The sequence below is a fragment of the Myzus persicae genome, unplaced genomic scaffold (genome assembly GCF_001856785.1).
Source record: "Myzus persicae strain clone G006 unplaced genomic scaffold, MPER_G0061.0, whole genome shotgun sequence".
NCBI lineage: Eukaryota > Metazoa > Arthropoda > Insecta > Hemiptera > Aphididae > Myzus > Myzus persicae.
The window spans coordinates 804,719-828,262 of NW_019103784.1; the positions used below are offsets into that span (position 1 = coordinate 804,719).

General features: G+C 29.7%; 1 protein-coding gene across 1 annotated transcript in view; it reads left to right on the forward strand.

Annotated features, from left to right (window-relative positions):
• LOC111035295 (rhodopsin-like) overlaps window positions 1–23,544 on the forward strand; it is a 48,282-nt gene that overhangs the window by 18,325 nt on the left and 6,413 nt on the right. Inside the window, exons 2-5 of the mRNA XM_022316848.1 lie at window positions 16,288–16,487; window positions 17,945–18,104; window positions 22,074–22,269; window positions 23,291–23,417. Of these exons, the coding sequence (XP_022172540.1) occupies window positions 16,350–16,487; window positions 17,945–18,104; window positions 22,074–22,269; window positions 23,291–23,417 (621 nt within the window). The 5' untranslated portion in view covers window positions 16,288–16,349. The remainder of the gene's footprint in view (window positions 1–16,287; window positions 16,488–17,944; window positions 18,105–22,073; window positions 22,270–23,290; window positions 23,418–23,544) is intronic.

Consider the following 23,544-nt stretch of genomic DNA (forward strand, 5'->3'; position numbering starts at 1 on the left):
GTATTTAACTCTTTGTTCTTTTAATGTGCTCCGATAACTGTTGATTAAAAAAAAGGGTGTTCATAATTTTGTACAACAGAAACGTTGTAACAGTTCCACGTTTCCACCACGTACCTCTATTACAGTATCTCAATAATAAATAGTAAATACTTGACCAATTTATATTATGTACATTTTATTGTTATTATTATTATTATTATTATTATGTGAATTATTCGCGGTGCCCGGATTGGCGGACGAAGTCCGCTTCAATTTTTTCATAGATTTCAGCGTCCCCCTTCATTTAATTAAGCTAGGAACGCTATAAACGCGCCCCCCTAAGGATATGTTTACTTTTGAACGGTATATTTGGGTTTTGTTTTCGTTTATTTCTATTTTCTATAGCAAACTGCAAAGTAATGGTTATTTTTTCCAGAAAACGATTATCGGTGACAACAATCGCGGACTGAGATAATAATCATGGCTAAATAAATATCCGAATATCAAGCCTGGACATAAACGAGTTAAAAATTTAAAGTCAAGTTAAAAGTTAAGTTAATCTTAACTTTTTAACTTAACTTTTTTTAATTTAATTTTCAATAACTTAATTTTTAACTTAACTTATTTTAATTGATATAAACTTAATAAATAACGAGTTGCTTTTAATCATATTCAAGTTAAGTTAATAAATAATAAAATAATAAATACAATAAAATAATTATTGAATTAAAACCAATTGGGTTATTGATCATATTATATACTTATATTTCAAATGTTTATATTTATCAACAGCCAATTTTGTCAGCGGAAAAAACATTCTTCGCCGTCATGGGTACACTTTTCGTTCTCGAATCTCGACTCTCATAGAACGCAAGATTTACAATGTTCAATATGGAATATTCAATATTGTGTTTCAGTTTTTGTGTTACTATGATGTGCAGGGGGTTTGGGGGACGAAGTCGACAACGGGTTACTTTACAATTTATCAGCTATGGAACGGGGTTTTCAGAACTAAAATCAGCGTCCGTCTTCAATTTTTTTCCAATTCGAGCACTGATTATTCGTACATTATAATTATACTATTTATGCATATTATATTACCCATATTATGCATTCGTATATTAAATTTCTGGGAACCTTTACAATATTAATAAACAATAAACAAATTGCAATTGCATTTAAGCATGACATATGAATATATACGATGAGCAGCACAAATGATGAAAGTTCATCAATTCTCTTACATGAGTAATTTTGATAACTTTTCATGCGCCCTTTCTACAATTCCAACCGACCATTATGTTGTACTAAGCCACGTCTGCAATACGCAATTTCGACGGGCCCGGTGCTTATACTATAAGTATAACTAATAAACATCCCCGCTCAAAGCTTCTCTTTTATTTATCAAATTCATAGACATAATTGGAAAACTTATTAGAAACCTCGACACTTTTAAGATTTAGTTATCAAAATTAAAAGTTGTATAGATTAACTTAATTTTTATCAAAATATAAACCTCAAACGGTTATAAAATATTGTTACTACTGCCTGTTACTTATGTATTTTTAATATGTTTAACAACTATAAGAACTTATGTTTGGTCTTGAATTAAATTTTGGCAGGGCATAAAAACTTTTATCAACATTTATAAAAAAAAAACTAAAATATTCGCAAAAATATAGAAAATATTAATATATCAATAGTAGATACCTATCTTTAAAAAAAAAAAAAATCAGAATTAACAAAATAAAATTATTTATTATTTATTTTGTACCTATTTATTAACTTTTAATATAAGAGTTGTAGAGGAGTGTCAATTTATCGTTATCCCCATTTCCTACATGGAACCTGTAAATAAAAAATTTACCTATCAAGTGATTGATGCTCATCTCGTGAATTGTATGCAGGTACCTTTACCAGGAACGAAATATTCGGAAATCGGATTGCGCGTTTTGTCGAGACTTGATTATGTTTGTCCAATTTACGTCTTGTGCAATATAACGACTAACGACATGATTAATACCATATACAATGGCATACTTATCTATTTGTAACGACGGTAGGAGATGACAAATATTACAATCGTAGGTACCCGCGTAATATATTTCGTTCATGTAAAATAATATTGTGTACGCCTACAATGCGGTGCTAATTAGTGGAATATTATTCGTCGTGCAATTTTTTTTTAAGACGCCAAACCGCTGCGACGCTGCTTATAATACACAACCGTGCTGGCCGGACGACTGCGATTCACTCGTAGAAAAAGCGTTCACCGACGGCGACGGAGGTCGTAATACGTTTCGTCGCGTATTTGTTTGCTCGTTTTTCTTCTTTGACAACGAGGAAGCCGCGTACCAGAATAGTATGAGCCTGGTTAGCGGCGGCGGCGGCGGTTGGTATTCCCGCCACAGCCCGATCGCGCCGTCGGCCGAATTGACGCGACAGCGCGCCGCGGTTGGCTGGGGTCCTGGTACAAGTGCTGCTCTAAATGAAGCGCCGGTCGCGAGTCAAGTTGCCCGTGGCCACTTCTGTCCGGTCGTCTGTTTTTTTTTCGCCGTTCAAACAACGTATAGTCCAGTGGCGCCGAAGTCCGTGTGAGGGCCGATTTCACCAACACTATGTTAACCGCGGTTAACTCATCGTAATCACGATTAATATTGATGACCAGACATTTTGGATTTCGCTAAACCCGGTTAAGCGTAACCACTGCGTAATCGTCCCTAAGAACTAACCGTCCAATTTCGGCCGATTCTTAATCGCGGTTAGTTTCCGGATAATGTTATCAATTATTAAAATATTAACAAAACAATTTAAAAATATTATATTAATTTGTAACGTATTTATTTTTTTGTATGTCGATTTTGTTGTTCATTTTTGTTTCAACTTCAAGTGTTTCGTGGATTTGTTTTTTGGTTTTGAGTATAATATTTATCTATATACAAAATGCAACGAGCTCGTAAACGTGTTCTTCAACTTTGTTTTGAAAACGATGAAGACGACGAAGACGATTTATTTTTTATTCGTCTCGCGTGGCCCGATGACCTCTATTTTTTTTTTTAAATGCTGCTGGTAGACCACATTTTATTTACGTCATAACTTTATTACCACAATCGCGTGTATATTTGAACACCAATATTATGAGTAGGTGTACGGTAGATGTATGTATCGAATAATTAAGATATTGAGGCCGCAAAGTTTTGAAATTGCCCGGCCACAATTTATAATACTTCTGCGCCGCTGACAAAAAACTTTCGATCGTTCGTTGTGGTTGCCGGTGGACGAGGAACTGCGCTGGTCCCTTAGACCAGTGGTTCTCAGCCGGTGTGCCGCGAGATCGACTGAGTGCGCCGCGAGAAACGTCATATCACTCATATACATGACGCATGGGCGAGTGGCGATAACTATTCCTTCCGGCGAAGTTGCCGAAATTGCTGTGGCTGTCAAGTACGCGAGTGTGCTGGGAACCAAAAAAAGTTGAGAACACTGCCTTAGGCACTTGCACGAGGAATTAGCATTTTCTTACTGGCTATTCAGAAGAACGCGTTGTAAATTTATAAACATTATACCATGTATAGGTACATAATATTAAGTATTAAAATGTATAGGTAATCAATACCTACGCAAAACCACATAGTACATTATACGATATTGGACATTCATAGTTTATCGAAACAGTTATGGAATTTTCCGAGTGTTAGGATGAATTTCATATGTTAATACAATTATACATTATACATGATATATTTATTTTCATATTAGTTTATAATAGTAGTATTATAAATAACTACGATTATAAACTAATATGAAAATAAATATATAATATGTGTATTATATATACTATAATAGTATAATTAATATATGATATTAATTATTTATTAATATAACTATAATTAATATGCTCTTATGTATAGCATATAACATTATGTCAATTAAACTCATTGAAAGAGGATAATTAATATTTGGAATTGTTTTCAAATAGACAATACATGATATTCTCCCCTTTAGGATATCCAAACAAAAGTTGTTTTATAATATTAATATAGGTTTTGATTTTTGTTGTAAGTACCTATACAGATTATAAAATATAATCATCTTTATCTACTCGATTTTCTCAACCTGCTAGGTTTCCAACTATTTTGACTCTGTGTCGGTAACAGTGTAATATGGTATTAAGAGGACGCCACACCCGCATATGTTGTCTCCATCCTATACAAACGTACAACACGGCAAAACTGTTTGGCGCAACATTAGTTGCGAACCACTCAGACTGTAGTCTAAACTAAGCAACCAAATTTTCTTACTGAGGAGAACATTTATATGGTGCACCGTTGCTTTTATTTTTTCGATATCACAAATACAAGCAAAGTTCTTATCGCTTAAAAATTTATTAATTCAAACATGAATAACCTTTTTTGTATTAATTGTGATATCGTAAAAAAAAATATGGTTATAAATATAAAATGTTGTCAGTATCGTTGCTGTAATGTTATGATGTTTATGACTTTAACGTATTAGTAAAAGTCATGCACATTTCAAACAGTTATAAATAATTCCGTTTGGAATGGCGTGAAAACATTCCTTCAATATAATAATTCTATTCACACTGTATTTTTTAGTTTTTCAACAGATGCATTTTTTTTAAATTTAAATACCTGGTTTGTTTTTGGCATATTGTTCAATGCCTACAATGTAGGTGAGTTTTATTATATTTTAGATTTCAAAAAAAAATTTTTTTTTTATTATTAGTTCTACAGTGTCTCGTAAGTCGTAATCTCGTTCACGCTCTGCAAGCGTGACATATAGGTTAGGTTAGCTACCTACATGCTTTTACAGACATTTGACCATATACCATTTTTCGTTTCACAAGTCATAACTCTTGCAAACATATAAATATGACACTTTGTACAATTTATTTTAATAATCTATGAGACATAGATCTAGTCCATATTGCATTAAATGATGATAATCGACATTTTTTTATTGAAACCCTGCAGGTTACACATTACACAATATAATCCGACGACCGCTGTCATCGTTACACTAAACTCTCAATTTGTCGATTAGGTATCTATTAGAATTGAGCCACTATTGTTTTTTGTTTGAAGTTGAAAATTGATTAACTGAAATCATAAAAATCATTGGATGTTAACATATCAGATGTAATAGATTAATATTTATTATATCTTTTAACTTAAAAATTAATTTTCATTTATTACATTGCCCGTATTCCTAACAATTAAATATTATATTAAATTGTACCACTATATATCAGTATACCATCTTATATTGTTATATATCATTAAATATTTGATTGTCTGTTGACAGGAAATATATCACATCTATTGATTTTATTCACAATCGGCGAACACGAATAAGCTTATTTAATAAAATTAATAGATTAATTATCCAAACAGCATATACAAATGTACAATTTATTACAATACAAAATAAAAACAACAATAACTACAATAATATGTTATTCGTATAATAAAGCGAAATCATTGGCATTATAATCCATGTATAATATCGGAAGGAACTTGGGTGGGGGTGCTTGAGTACATTTCAAGATGTTCTATCCCCCCCCCCCCCCACTAGTTCCTGATCACCAATGATAGCTTATAGGCATGTCTCGACAAACGGTATGACATGAGCTTTGACTTATGTTGTATCATAATTATTATAGTCATTAATTAACTACATAAAAATACAGTACAGGACCATTACAGTGATCAACTGATTTACGGGATACCTAAAAATGTACTATATTATTAAGTGTGTATTTTGATAGAAAAAAATCAAATTATCAAATTTGGATCTACAGGGTGTCCAAAATGTTTGGAAATAGTTATTGGACTAATTATTAAGACTGATAATTGTATGGATAAACGACGATATGGTATTAACGAGGTGCAGATTAAATATTTTACCTATAATAAGAAGTACAGCAGTGTTATCTGTTATTGTTATATTATGTAGGCATGCAAGTATGCTAACAATAATAATTAAAGAGTTTTCAAATGTTTTGAACACCTCTTACATAAGTTTCCTATTTCATGCTCATGGCCAATGGCCTGCAGTCTGCAGTTCTGCACATTATAATTAATAGCAAAACCAATAATGGTAAAATTCGTTTAAATCAAACAATGGTTCAATAATTAATAAGATATAGGCATTAGGCATCTTCTCTAATAATAATAATAACAATAATAATAATGCGGCTATCATACATTCATGAAGTAAAGTAAGAGCTTTATTACAACCGAGTTCTATCAGCGGCCGAGGCGCAATGAAGGTACTAAAATTGCGGTCTATCGCATCGACGAAACTAAAATTGAATTGTCTACACTATTACGTTTGGACTCTGTTTTCGATGGGATTCAAGAGTTCTAGACTTTTCTATCTCCGGGCCGTGCAGGGCAGCGACGAAACGTTAGATATAGACATTTATCTGACTATTAAATATATATTGGGGGACGAGGTGACCGAGTGGTCTGACTCTTCCGCTGCGACGCAGCCGGTCGCAGTTCGATCCTCGGCCACCGGGCGGCATTTTTCTCCGGACAATTCGCGGTGACCGGAGAGCAAGTGCTGCCATCCCCCACCCCCGGGGCATGGCAGAAACCTACGGGTGCCCCATTCGAAATTCTGCCAAAACAAACACACACGTGTTCCCCCTACCGTTCCAAAAACCTACAGTACCTACTAATAGCTAATGGCCACAGTTGCCGGGCTCAGGATCAATAAAAAAAAAAAAAAAAAAAATAAATAAATAAATAAATATATATTATAGTTTATAATATACATAATACATATTATAGGTATGTGAGATATTGGTTGTGGCTTTTATTTGTTATTATATACTTTTGTTCACATTCAGTGGAGGTCCTAACATTTACAGGTAGTTTTTAAACTTAATTTAAACAAATCTTAAAATAATAAAGACGAATTTTAAAAAGTGAGTTTTAAAAATGATATAGGCTCATAAACTGTATAAATGACAAAATAAAAATGTCTTGTTGTATAAAAAAAAATTGTTATAATATTTAATGGGTGTCCTGAGGAGATCCAAACTTCTATTTTTCAAACGAGAATCCCTCTTGTCAACAGTCAATTGTGAAATGGATCATTTTTCTGGAAATATCGATGTATCAAAATCAAAAAGTTAGAGAGTACTTTTTGAGTTATTTAACTTTGTATATTAAGCTGGATATGGGTTTAAAAAGTTGGAGGCCGGTGCGGGCCCGGCGATGCACGATTCCTCATATATCTTTTCATTCACACGAAACCTAACGACAACATAACTAATTGCTGATTGTATTTTAAAAATTATTTTAGACATAAGAATGGTTGATATTAATTAATATATGTCATGCTATAGCATTATTTTGGTTTTTTCTCAAATACTAGAGATACAGTAGGATGTTTGTTCACCGATTATATTTTGAAAAATCACATTGAAGATGAATGCTTATTTCCACCAGAATTGTGAGTAGAAAAGCCATCAGAGAATCCAAGGTAAATTTGATTTTTTTAATCAAATTCAACAAGTCGATTTAGGTTACATCGACACTAATATTTCTTTTTGTATACATAATTAATTAAAATAGTTACTTATATTTTGTATAGGACAACAAACGGTTCTGAAAGCTTTCATCGGTCAAACGGCCAATTATGTCACCCCCACCCTCACATTTATTTAGTTGTAAAAGTTTTGATGGAATTTCAGTCGAAATCAGTGGTATCAAAAATAAAATAACTTTAAAAGTTCACTTAAAAATTGAAATTAGATACGAAGGTTTTGATAATGTAACGTTTAAGTATACGCCTCATTTACTCAACTTATAAATTGACATCAACCCAGTGACTGTTGATGCCGAGGGCTTTAGTAAAAAATAACAATAAAAAAAATAAAAATAAAACAATTATTTTCTGATTTATTATTTAGACTTAAAGAAGTGTGTCCTACATTTGTAATATTATATACAGAAAGTTTATAAATGGCAGAATAACCTTTAAAATACTAGTTATAAACAATGTATAAGATGGTGAATAAATAATAATTATGTGTCCGAATAAGAATAAAAAAGTAAGTATATCTGACAAGTAAAATGAAATAGTCACTAATTCGAGAAATTCGAAAAGTTAAATCATACTACTTATTTAGTATTTAAACACGAAAGTGCAAGTCACGTCATGTTTTAGAACGAAGTAGAACAACTTACAATACATTATACTCATAATATTATTGTAAGTAAATATAATATGATGTATAACTGGTATGAAAACATAATATTGTTTAAAGTCTTGAACAAAAATAATTTTGCAAATTTTCACATTCTTTTTTTCTTTTAACGCAATGTAAATTTGTAATATAATATTTATTTTCCCCCGTTAAATTTATATTATACCTCATTAGTCTATGGAGTATAATAACTGTGTAAAAAGATCAACAATTTAATGTACCTACATAACTCTTTATGATATTTGTATTGTGCGTTTGTCATCGAAAACCTTCGTTATTATTCGCGTATACCATATATACCAGCTTTGATTATAGACTACCTAATAAACTTCGTATGTAATATTTACAGTAGGTACACGATTTCAATTACCACCCGGTTACTTGGATGGTCGTTAAATCGACATTCCGGGCCGTATGGACATCGCACCGTATTAAATTATTGCATTGTTGCGTTTTAATAAATTATATTATTATGACGTTTCACTCGTAATGTTACTCGGTTTAAAATGTTCGCGCGTATCACGATACTATATGACCTATTGAATTAACCAAAAATACTCGGGTACAAAAAATTGATGTTAAAAATTGTTTGCCGTGTACGTCAAGGTGGAGTTGGGAGGGGGGGGGGCGGTGAATTACACTTGGCTGGGAACAAGGTTGGTCTTGCCGGTTGTTATTTTAATATTATTATGGCGTTTTAAAAAAATTATCGTCCACTGTATAACGGACAATGGCAATACATCCTTGTAGAAATCATTTTCTGGTGGCTTGTGTCGACAAAAGTGCACTGAATAGTAAATGCTGATCCACACTGTGTTTATGACGTGTGTTCGCGTGTGTGCGTAAATAATGATAATTGGCAAAGGTGGCACCCTTATTTTATCGATAATAATATTATAAGTCTAGTATTGTAATTGTATTAAATTTTTATTTTTTTTTATTCGTGCAGCTTTCAGTACTAAACTATTACAGCTCATATATTTATTACTGTTACGCTCAATAATAAACGCGCATTTAAAAATTATTTTTTCACAACACACATTTTTGTGTAGGTAAATTATCGAACAGATGTGCTATCAAATTCAGATCTTAAGAGTACCTACATAAATGAAATTACATTAAATTGTGTATACAATACTTTTTTTACATTTAAATTTGAATGAGTTAATTTAACGAAGCTTAAATTATAATGTCAAAAATGTACGTTGTTCGTAGAAAAAATTATAGAATATAATTATTTTCATTATTATAAAAAAATATTTTTTTGTTTATTCTAATTTATAGGTATTTTATTTCTTTTGTAAATTTAAATAAACCCAGCCAAAATACCGTTCAACTAGTTAGTGATATAGTAAATAATATTACAATTTACAATACGTAGAATTTGATCTCAATTGATATGAAGTTTGAAGGCTTTTATTTAATAAGTTTTTTGAGAACTTTGGTTTATCCGACTTATATGGAATTCAAATAACTTACTGATTGCACATTCCAACAAATATACCCAACGACTTCTTCAACCTTACCGAATGTCGTGGTCCCTCTTATTCGTTTATATATCGAATGCAGGTTAGCATGTCGTGAATAAATTCATACCTAGAATATTACAATAATACATTTTATCATAATATAACTTAAATTAAGTTTAGTGCTGTATATATTTGGTGAGATCTTCTTTAAATACCTATTATTTTAATAGGCGGTTTCTAAATAAAATTAAACTACATAAAATAATGATATTATTATAGATATATCTACTTATATATTATTTTTGAGTTTGATATTTTTAATTGCCGTTATTGAATTATTAATAACCATACATTTCAGTGTTGATGTTTTCTAATGTAAAAATTATGTTATTGCTTTTGAATTAATTTGGTGGAATTGGATGTTTATGTGAAACATTTATCAATCCATGCTCGAATAATCAACTAAACATTTAATTTGAGACAATGGTATAACTATAAAAATTATTTCTATGTTAAAAACAACTTAAAATAAAGTTCTCATCGGTAGATTGAGTACCTAGGTAGTTAAAATTAGTATTATACTTTGTTCGTAGCTATAAAAATTCAAGTGTATTATAAATGTCTTCTGTGTTTTCTTCATTGGATACATGTTGTGATGAGGCCAGATTAATGAAGATTTTTTGTGCCTCAGTGGCTCAGTGTATTTTGGGAATTTAATCACAATGTGCTAAGTGCTTATAGCATATTAATGTTTCGTATGTGAAGTCGGTTTTTTAATGATGAGCTAAGAAAGGGTGCGTGTGTCCTATATTCTCACTATGGTGGTTATAACTTCTACTCTTCTTTTTATAACAAGGGAATATTTCCATTTTTTTAATGGTGAGTTTAATATTTCGTAATAATATATTCGTTACTTACACGTTATCCAGTTTTCTTGTCATGAGTCCGTTATTTTGTTACTGATTTTTAACCGAGTTACGTTAAGTTTATATAGAACATTTTAAAAAGTTTAAAGTTAATAGTTATATGGAACCTTTCAATTAACTTATTAACTTAAGTTAAGTTGTTGTTATTATTATTTTTTTAATACATAAATAATTAGTAGTATGGTTTAAAATAATAAAAAAGTAGATTTTTATGCATTAGGCATCATCAATAATAATTGTATTATATGTATTGTTTAATTATATGTAACTTGGGTTTGATTAAAATTAGCTCATCGTTTATTAAGTTTACATCTATAAAAATCAGTTAAAATGAAAATGTAATTTAAAAAAGTGAAGTCAATAAGTTAAATTTAACTGAACTTTAACTTTTTAACTCGTTTATGCCCAGGCGTGGATGACATTATGTGTCTCTGAAGTTATTAGGTTTATTATAGATTTTGGAACGTTGAGATAAGGTGACTTTGTTTGCTACTCAGTCTGTTATTTCATTCCCGAGTATCCTAACATGAATGGGAAATCACAAAAATGGTATTTTTAATCGATTTTATAGTACTCAAAGAACTACTATTATAAAAGCAGTACCTATTTCAAGTTAAAAATCGGGCGATTATTAATGTTTCTTAAACGGCCCGTGTGGCATGTCTCAGCAATGTACATATTATTACTGAACCAGTGAGCAAGTGGAATGTTTATTGTTTTCATTTTCGTTTTCTAAGTCTATATTATTACTGAAAAACAAACTCATTGTAATTTTTAGACCGTCAATGTACATTCTAGTGCAACTCAGCTTTAGCTATGTTACATTATTTTCAAGAAATGGTTTCTTTATATTATATACATAATTTACTATAGTATTTATTGTTGTATTAGGTTTAATATTTTTTTGCAGAACGAAAACACGAATTTTCATAAAATGTGACCATGTGATCCTTTATTTTATTTTATCGTTCTATGCTAACATTAAACTTTTGTTTAGTAATATACCCTAATAGCAGTACCTAAGTGTTGTTTTTTATGCATAATTTTAGTTATCAAATCATTTACATAATTAAACACAATTTACTAATTTACCAGCATCCAAATTTACTTTCTACTTGGTACATATTTCAAAATCTTTAATCGAAAATTACACATTCAATATTCGTTTGCCATTTAAAAATTTGAAAGCTTATTGAAACGAGGACAACATATTAATTATTATCATACTTTATTGAAGCAAACTAGATTTCAGACTGTAGCAAATCAATTAGGTACTACTTATTAAATTATTGGTACATAATATTTTTTTTTTTTTTTGCAAAACCTTTAAGAATTTCTAGAGTTACTTTAAAATGGATTTATTTAAGTACATAGTCTTATAAATTTTACCAATAAGTAAACAATTTTGGAACCAATTCAAGTTTGTAGATATAATATAGTTTTTGTTTTAAGAAAAGCATTATACGTTACAAAAAAAGTATTTGTTGATGTACAAATATAATATTTGTGTAATATACCTACTTATAATATATTAAACCGAAAACTTTTTTTACAAAAAGTTATATCTATATTTCAAAATGGTAAAAGTGGGTATTCGGTTTTTGGATTGGGGCGGGTGAAAAACGTATCAAACCACATTGATGCAAACAACAAATATATTTTGTATTATATTCGCGGCACACCTCTATGATAATAAAATCCATATTGATTACTTTATCGTAACACAAAATTTAAATATCGCGGAGTTCAACAATATCGCAGAATATTTTATTAGGAGTATGTATTTTACTGATGTGAGTAGCTTTCGACAAAATGTTGACTGTGTTCATTTTTTGATCGACTTGAAAACATGACATTAAAAACGACCGCGTTAATTTGTTATCGTTAATGTGCACAGATTAAGTTGAATTGGACGTTACAAGTAGAGACCTACCTATATGTATCTAAATGCATTTTTAATTCGCATTAGGAAAATGCGCATTAGTACGATTGCAACGAGTCAACTCTAATGTAGGTGCATTGTGCATTAGCGATTGCATATAATAGGTATATTACACATATCACATATTTTATTTCACTCTATGGTATAATATAAACATATCTTACGGAATCGTTTTCAAATGGGACCATTGATTTGGTAAAATGAACGCGTAATAATAATTTCCCGACACACGATGACTGTTTATCGCTTGTGTTACAAATCATTAAAACTGACAAATTAACTAAAGTGGATCTCTTGTACGCAGTGATCCATAGTGGCGGGGGCGGGGGGATGTATACGACTTGGGTATACTCCCTTCTCTCTATAAGATAGTTTTGGCGTATACTCAAACGTTTATGACGGATACGTGGGTTTTAGGTTGTCTATATGATGGCGGATACTGTATGGTCATTCGAATTTTCGGTGACGAAAGCAAAATATTTTATAAATATTTGCGATTTTAGATTCTCAAATGGCACTTATTGAAATTTAAAGATATCAGGTAATTATCAACAAATATGATTAGAACTAATGGCCAAACCAAATTTGAGTATCTATAACCTCGGTAGTTAATATAACTAAAAAATTTTAACCACTTAAAAAATGTCTACCGTATTATTATTTTAAGAAAAAATGAACTCCGTGCGAAGAGAAAAACAATTTTTTTTGTCTTTATAATAAAGTTTCTGTCATTTTCACCTACGTGGGAAACACCCACGAATTTTTTTAGTGGTAGGCACATCATTGTTTAAACGACGTATATATTTAGGAAACAGGTAATATCGCAATATTGGATACCAAATTTATAAGAAGCTTAATTGATTGATTCAATTTATTTATTTCCACTCTTCGTAAATGTATTTATTCGTTGTAAAATACAATGGGCAAATTTTATTTTATCACTTTATAAAGGTAGTTTCATAATAGGTGTATTAGTATACTAAAATGTGTCTCTATTACGACATAGTTCCATAGGATATAGGTTACAACCATTGATTAAACATACAGTCAATGGTAATACCAATGATAATTAATAAACTCATTCTTCTCGTCAGAAATGTTCGCAAAACATAACATGTTAAATTTGTTTTCATTCTTTTGTTTCTATAAACAAAATGTTTATAAACCAAGAAGATAGATGCCATATGCTATCTTTATATATTTAATATTCTATACATTGTAGGTGTTCACAACATTCACACTCTAAGAATAAATATAATGCCGATTTCTAAATAGGTAAATTATTTCTTGAAATATATATTATACGAACAAAAAATGTATTAATATATGGTTTTCATGTCATTCTCAATGATTGTTTGATTTTAAATACAAAATAGTTTTTTTTCGTGGACCTGTACAACTATAAATGTTTATTGTATGTAGCTAATAAGTGGATGAACTGTTGTAGTTGAAGCTCAAGTAGCATAAATACAAATCATTTAAAATAGGAAATTTACAAAAACTATATTATCAATGTGCCAGAAGGAATATTAAAAGTTTTTAACTCCGTCCTTTTTTTTTAAATTTAAATATATTTTCAGTCGTCTAACCAGTTATAGTTATAATCATTTTTACTATTCTTGCAATACTGTCCATAGCAATTGGCAATGGACAGTATTATATTTATAAATATTAATTATTTATTAGGTCTTTAGGTCAAAACATTTTTTTTAATTACAAATGGCCATTATACATATTTTAAATAATGAGTCTTCCATTAAAATTTAAAAGTACATTGTTATTCTCTTTGCCTTTGATAACTCAACCATTAATGTTTGCAACAAAGAAATATCAAATTGTTTTGAAGCGTAGACGAATTAATAATTTACATTGAATTTTAATCATAAATAATAATAAATTACTAACACCATTAAGATTTTGTTTCAATTTTGGTTCAGTTTTAATTATTTTGTAGAACATTTATTGATAAACCCTTGTTTAGGAATATCAATTTGAGTTTCACATTATAGTGTAATTTTTACATTTTTACTGTTTTACTTTTTTATCGTTAATTACAAAAGAAAAAATGTTCAAAGTAATTTTTCCCTATAGCTTATCGTACGTATAAAAATGATGTATCTAATCACCTATTAATATAATAATATCAGTATTATTTGTTGAAAAGTTAATAATTCAATTATACTCAATGTATTGACCATACAGTACCAAATTTTTTTTCCAAATGTCCAATTAATTTGAATGAGATGGCTTTTGTCTCCCACGCGTCAACTTGTTCAGAAGATTGTGAAGGCTCATTTTAATTATTCATCGTTGATCTTTTCTACTTTCTTGAACTGTTTGGAAGAAGTAAGAACTACCGATCACTATCATCACTACTTCAAACATTCATAATATCCTTACCAATTATCTTCTTTTATGTAGTGTATTTATTTATTTTTAATTGAATGTTAAAAGATGTGCCATTGTAGCATAAAATATAATTAAACGCTGTAAATATTGTATAATCATTTTGTACTTTAAAAATTGATATTTTTAATTTATTAATTTATTAACTTATTCGTCCAATAATATTCATAGTTCATATTTCCTATACCGTAGTGTGCAAATAATTGATCGATATAAACTTATATTATAGCTAATATACTATTATATGTCATAATATATAATTCAAACAATAAATTGTATAGAGTAAAGAGTATGGATTACCTACATATATGGCTTTATTATATGATTATTACTACATGCAGCTTCACACAAGCTTTATTTTTTTGTTTCCCCAGCATATTTTGTTGACAGACATGTAGAATATTATAGTAGGTACCCGAGCTGCCCATATATACCATTTCTTTACCATTTTTACCTACCGAGCTGCCCATGTATACAATTTCTTTACCATTTTTTGCTAAATCTAACGTCGTTTAAAATGTCATACTTTAAATATAATTATACTAATTATCGTTTTCGACGTTGAAAACTACTGCCTGTTACTTTTCCGTCACCAGTGGATCTCATATTTTAATAATGGAACTTAATATATAAAGCAAAAAAAAAAAATTTATCACACAACTTGCATTATAATTTTGAGATTTTATTATACATTCGTGAATGTTTAATAAGTTGTAAATAATTACAAACGATACCTTATCCACTCCCATAAATTAATGTTTCTAGTCCACTGTAATCTTTTTTTTTTCATTTCATAACGTGCATGTCGTTGCTGCTTAAGAGGACGTGATACCCAATGTGAAACGCATAGAACGGCTAAGAGAATGCGCTGTTAAGTGTTTTCGCGATGCGCAAGCACGCGGCGGTTAAGCCACGCCCACTACACATCGTAGTCGGCGGCCGACCGACGGGCGAAGAGTCTCGTTCAGGAGCGCTCTTCATTATCGTATGAACGAATTATTAAAATGATGAATACATTGGCGTCTGTGGTTGGGGGAGCCCATACCCCTGGACCACCCATTCAAAATCATTTTTCGTAAAGGAGAATAACATTTATTTTTTATTTTTTTATTCAACGGGTAAACCCAGGATATAATCGTTCAAACAGACAAATATTGAAATTTCTAATATATTATAATACTTACTTTATTTGTTTNCTTAAAATAAAATAAAATTTTAATATTATATTTTATGGAATATTTATACCTATTATATGGACTATTTCACAACAGTCAATTACTGTTAGCCGTTAGGTATTGATATAGTTTATACTTATTTTTTTAGGTGCTGTTGAAAACCAAATACGTTGATGTCAAACATTCAATGTGGTCTTATGATGTGTCCTTATGAACGGAGAATACGCTCAGCCACAGCACATTTCAGATTCCATCTACCTAGGTGCTGCCATCGTACTGAGTATTATCGGAATAGTTGGATTTCTCTTCAACACCTGCGTCATTTTCATTATGATTAGGGATCCGCGGGTAATTAATGCAATTAGTCTAATCAAAAAGCACCCGATCAAAATGCACCATTATATTGAAGTATATTATAATGATGTATTTGATATATTTTATGCACTAATAATATACTTAGAACATTGGGAAAACATGAGTTGGGTCCCGAGATATTTGATCGCTTATAATAAACATGAGTTGTGTCCACGGTATTACTTAATAATACTCGAATTGGGTCCATGATAATATTTAATAATACTCGATTTTGGTCCAGGAACATATATTGAGCAAGATGCATAATTTCTTCCAAATATTTGGGCTGAATTTTCAACGACCACAAATCGCACCACAAATAGCTGCGATGGTTTTCATGCAAAATTAAATGCTAGTTTCTGTGCAGCACACTCCAACATTTTTGTTTTAATAGAAATTTTCCTTGGAATTCAGGGTAAAATTTACAATTCACTTTGGAGTTGTGTTTTAAATTTCTTCCCTAGTTTAAACTATTAACGATTAGAAGAAAAAAAAAATTAAAAGCTAATTTTAAAATAATTTTATGGGTACAAATAAAGGTAACAAAAAAAAAATTAAAAAAAATACTAATTGAATAATAATTTTAATATTTTAATAATTTTTACATCGGACAGTGGTTCTTACGTAACAAACATCAACATTTTTGGAAGACTTTCTAGCCAACCTCCAAGTAGTGTCTTCTGAGTTCCACTAATAGGCTGGGTCAAACTCATGTAGGAATTCGATAAAATATATCGGAACCCAACTCATGCACTTGATCAAATATATCGGGACCCAACTCATGAACTCGATAAAATACGCCCGGACCTAATTCATGCTATTTTTGAAGTTAGGGACCCAACTCAAGGTTATCCAAAACTTTGGTTATACAAGGCAACGTTCCTTGGACTTTCCGTATTCACAACCCTTAATTAATGTAATTAAGTTTCAATTACCTACAACTTCGTATTAAATTACTATTAATATTAAATGTTCTGATGATAGTCTATAACTTTCTCTATTTATGTGTTTTAAAACAAACGAAGTAGTAGGAGGTAAGTACAAACACTTTAATTGAATACCAATTTAAAATTATCCCTTGCAATATTTAATGATATTTCACCTTCAAAATCACATGAATAATGATGGCATGATGTGGGTGATCGTCTGCAGTTACCAAACATGATTAGTTGTTAACTGTGTCCATTTAAGTTTGTTCCCGGGTGAGTGTTCACTTGTAGATTTACGCATCAACCTGTCCATAATAACTCTTTGACATATCGTAACATCGTGCCATCAAAATGATTTATATCTTGAACAGTTGATCCTATAAAATGCAATGCCAAAAGTTTAGTGTAACATGTATAATGCATATATTGTATACATTAAATGATTAACTCAAAATACTCAATTGTTTATTAGGTGCATTATTATCAAAACTCGATTAATTTTAAAATTATTTTTTTATTTAGCTATGGACCCCTCAAAACGTGATAATATTCAACTTAGCGACATCCGACTTAGCCGTATCTGTACTGGGAAACCCAGTTACCTTGGCCGCTGCTATCACCAAAGGCTGGATTTTCGGTCAAACCATATGTGTTATCTATGGGTTTTTTATGGCATTATTTGGTAATTATTAATTATCAACGCATTTTTTTTAGTAATTACACCGATATTAATACTTGGTTTGCACAAATGTCAATAGAATACACATTAAATGCATACTTACAACACAAACAATTTTCGATTTGAAAATCGTTCCTAAAATGACAAATAGTATATAATATAAAATATTAATATTAAATAGTATTAAATTAATCGTTAAATTGTACGTAGCTATGAAGAATAAAAATTATTGTTTCTTTCAATGGAAATTATATTCAATGCTCAATATAGGTTTGTGTGTTATATTCATATTTCAAAAATTTCAAAAACTGTTTTGCAAACATGGTCCCACGATTTTTTTCCGATCTATCCCAAATAAGTATCTTTATGTTGCAAATAAATTTCATACAATCTGCAATACTGCCACTATTAAATTTTTCTTTTTACTCTTTACTTTATGTGTGCACAATGCACATATTACATATTTCTTGAAGATAAAAGGAATATGCGTAATTTACGAAGTTCCTTATCTTTACGGGTATGAGAGTACCAAATAGATGAGTTGGGTAAAGAATTTCAAATAAAATATGAACTACAACACTTTTATGTGAAAGAACACCTACGCTAAAAGACTAATATAATATATTAAATATTAGGCTAAATATGTATTATATACTATCGTATATTATAGCTGAGGAATACTATATAACCTTAACTATCTAGGTGTTTGTAATCTTTGTTCTAATACTTCAGATTATTAATATATCTGTCGGGCGTGATGTTGCTTTTCTTAATTCCTGCCCTAATAATTTTAAATAGTATACAAACTATAGGTCTTATTGACGACATAATTTCTGGTCCTTGATAATGCTGCTAAACTTTAATAAAATAAGTTCATAATACATAATTATTAACTGTGTAAGTCTACACAATGTGTTTAACTAACGATTCAATTAATTAATTAATTACCTATCACCGAGTTGAGTAACACTAAACGACTGACGATAGTGCCCAACACCACACGCTTTCTTTGCAGTATAATCTTCTAGCAGTTTACTACTGTGTTCCAACGATAACACCTAAATAATTGTTAAGTTGTTAACACTACACTGTTGCAGCTATAAGTTTATCATATCATTAAAACTAGAGACTTCAATCGGCCATTTGCAATAACCTCGAGGCATTAGAGCACTCATAATTCGGTTAAGTCAGTTAAGAGTCAGAATAAATATATTCGTTTTAAATACTGTGCCATTTTGAAGTGGAATTGGATAATAATATTAATGATTATTTGTCATAGGTAAATTATTTACGACGGTACATCTCTCCATAACTTATTTCAACATTTTCGAAATACCATCGAAAAATAGTTTGCACTTACTGAACACATCAAATGCAATAAATTTAACTCTGCAAAGCTTTACAAGACGTTCAAATGGAAAAAAGTTTTTTTTTTTAATGTACAAAACAAAGATAAAACATAAAAACATTTTAGTGTTTCTATAAAAAATTAAAAATATATCTATAAAAATAAATAAAAATATTTGATGATGATTATGTCACCGTAGTCTGTACTGTGTGCAGTGTGCACCCATACGAAGTAATTTGATTTTTATGCCCATCGTAACCGTAAGTGAGACATTTTTTTTCATAAACCACGTAATTCCATCATGCACTATTGAAAAACTTTCGGGCATGAAAATGCCAAAACAATGAGAAACAATGAAGAGAAAAATGTTTCGGTCTTTGGACAACTCGGAGGTTTTGATGTATTGTTGGCGTAAGACGTCATAGTGTCACACGATGTCAGTTCACTTTTATCATACCGTTCTTACAAATAGAAATTTCAATAAATAAAATAATACACCTCACGTGAATGAATGCTGTAAGATGTGTTTATTTTTCATAAGTACGATATGAACTCGATTTGGTTTGTAAACCAAAGGTACATCAGTAAGTGCACATTAAAGAATAAACTTCGCACAAATTTGGCAGGTGTGATTGCATAGGAAATTCACACGGAAGTATACTGTTGTTTCAACCCAAATGTTGTTGTCTAGTACCTACTCTAATACTTACATAAACGCACAGTATATACGTATATATAGTGCTCCGTTATAACGAAGGAAATCTCCAGTTACGCCAATACTATACTCTTCCCCAAACTTGAGTGTTTGTAAATAATTGACTATTAGTACTATATTATTTATACAGGAAACTATTTTTTGTTTACTTCAGCACATGACTCAATAAAATCAATAATATAGCGGGTGTCAATTAAAAATACAATGTTCAATAGTATACACTCGCCCAATATACGTGATTCAAATTATACTGGTCAATTTGTTCCAAAATCTCAAAACATGTTTTAAATATTTCTCTCAGTGAATCCAATTTTTGTTTTTCCAGAATATGTTGAAAAATACTGAGAACTTTAATTTTGACCAGTCAAAAGTATCAACTTGATCCAATTTTCTATCAAAATCTACACTAAAATTTAAAGATTGAAGCATTCTTTCTACTATACGTATCCTGTATAAACACATAAAAAACACACACTATTGTAAAATCAATACATTCGTCGCTACTCTAAAAATCTAAAAATATTTTGAAATATTCTAAAATTATTAAACAATAACAAAAAAATATTTGAGTAAATCCATAACTTATATGAGTAGCCTATATAATGTATATTATACATAACCACTAGGTACATAATCTCTTAAATTAATCAAAAAACAGTATTAAAAAATATATATACATTTAATGTCTACTTTTAGATCTGTTAAAAAAAATTGTCACAGTATTAGAAAATCATTAATAATATTAACAAAATAATGATTTATGCGTTTCAATAATATTAAGTACCTACCTATCTGCATGTTTTATTAAGATACCTAATTATTATTTTTATTTTGTGTGTATAATATTTCCCTCTAGTTATGACTAGTTAATTTTGTTGTCGGTGGATTTTAAAAGTCCACATATTATTGAATTATGTACTTAGTCCTAAAATCGTTAAATGGGGGCCTGCATAGCAACAATCAACAAGCTGTACCTACGTGATTTACAGCATTGACCTAACAATATTTTCTTTAAGTTTTAGTTGAGAATTAAATTTCTTAGCTTTTCACTCTTCTCTGAATTTTCTTTATGCGGTTCACTTAATTAAATTTAAAGTTATTGTGTAGCAAATATTATGTATTATTTATATTCATCGGAATATGAACTTTTATTGCGTATGTTGTTTGTAGTACATGGGTAAATATTTTATTTTTATGAAATTGTCAACTAAAACTGAATACGTACTTAGTATAAATAATGATTTCTTTATGTAAATGTTTTAAAACTTCTAATAAAATGAAAACAAATTGGTTATTTATCACAAATTGGACTGACATAAAAATGTAATACGGATCTCTTAAAATCCCAATTTCTTGAACTAAATGTTATTAATGTTTTTAGCGTTGTTATTGCAGATTGTATTGACATATACGTTAATTAAATGTGACTTGATTTAATTAACGTTTATATATAGAAGAAGATTTTACTGCCAAACAAAAATCTAATTAAAATAATTAAATGAATAATATAAAGAGTGGAACCCTAGAATAAATTTACCTTAAACTTATAATTTTCGTTTGATCTTAACTAGTTTATTTGTTACTTTTAAAGTATAGGCATTAAAAATATTATAATTATTTATCTTTTTTTAGTCTATATTCATGTTTAATATTATAATTATTACAAACAGTATATACGTTTTAAATTGCATGCACTGCAAAAAGAGGAAAACTACCAAAACCTTTACTAAAAACAATAATAATTGATCGATATTAATGTTTTCATAAATAATAGTGAAACGAAATATCATTCGCTAAAAACTATAGTTAAATCAATGAATAATAGAATCAATAAACTAAGAATTAAGAAATCCACTCACCTCACAAACTGCCGGGTTTACTTATTATTTCACATTTTTTTTTTCATCAGGAATAGCGTCAATTACGACCTTGACAGTGTTGGCATACGATCGGTATTTAATGATACGGTATCCGTTCAGCAGCACCAGATTGACCAAGGAAACTGCAATATACGCAATAGCTGGAATATGGATATATGCGTTTGCTGTAACAGGACCTCCGTTGTTCGGGTGGAATCGTTACGTCAACGAATCTGCAAACATCAGGTAATACTGAATCTGACAATGACATAACTCGTGACAAAAAAAATATTTACAGAAAACCGAAGATGATTGCCCCCGGAGGGCTTTAACCCATTAAATCCTAATCTCAATGGTATTAATCTATGCTTGTATATTATTGCAACAGGTTACAGGAAAAAGTAACGAAATTAACGACATATCTGAGTTTCATTTTTTTCAGACAAGTTCGTAAAAATACAATAGTGTTCAAATAAGTTCACATTTTTAGGGATCCTAATTTCTATTCACTTCTCGACAACGAATTTTCGATCGGCAAGAAACAACGTTTCTAAAATATTTTACTTTTATAAAATATAATATAGTAAACAGTAAGTGCTGTGGTATGAAATTGGCGGGTGGCAATTGGTCACGAAATCATATTATTTATTAACCTAGAGAAATTTATTTAGAACAATATTTCAACACATTCAAGTATATCTTTTCAAAAGTCAGTTTAAATTCGGATTTTTTACGTATTGCAAATAAAATAGTACACCACAATATTATCGTTAAGGAGTATCAAAAATCATACTATAAGTACATTCCATGTAATATACTCAATAGTATTATTCTTAAATCAGTTTTAGTCACGTAATGTATAAGCATTTTTACTATTATCGTCTATTTTCATCATTGTGCTTATAAAATATGAAATATGAAATATTATCTTATAAATTAACAGTGTAGCTTAGGTATATTATAATTTATATTAAACACGGGGTAATTTTTAACATCTAACACTCGTTATCTATAAAAGTATAAGTCTTAAAAAAATTATTCATTTTTATTTCATGAAACTAAAAAATATGTACGGTGTAATTTAAAAAAGTGAAAACCTAAGAACAATTGTTTATAAAACATTTTGATTTTTAAAACTATAAATTATCTATAAAAATGTTTTGATTTGTGTTAGTAATTTTTACGATAGACAATGATTGTAAAATTGTTAATCAAGCAGTCTAGTTTGTCACTTTTCGGTTTAGTAAAGTTAAACAATATTTTCTAGTTGTTCAATCGACTGGGAGAGTGGTGAGCATAGCAATTATGTTATATACATATTTGTTTTTGGACTATTTCTACCAGTTACAGTGATTATCTATTCGTATGTGAGCCTCGTCGTTACAGTAAGAAAGGTAAAATGTAAAGATTTTTTTTATGAAAATTATATATTTAAATATTATATGATATTATAGTCGTAATTATAAATATATAGGTAGTTTGAATTTTTTCCTAGTTATTAATTTTATAAGCAAACTTAAT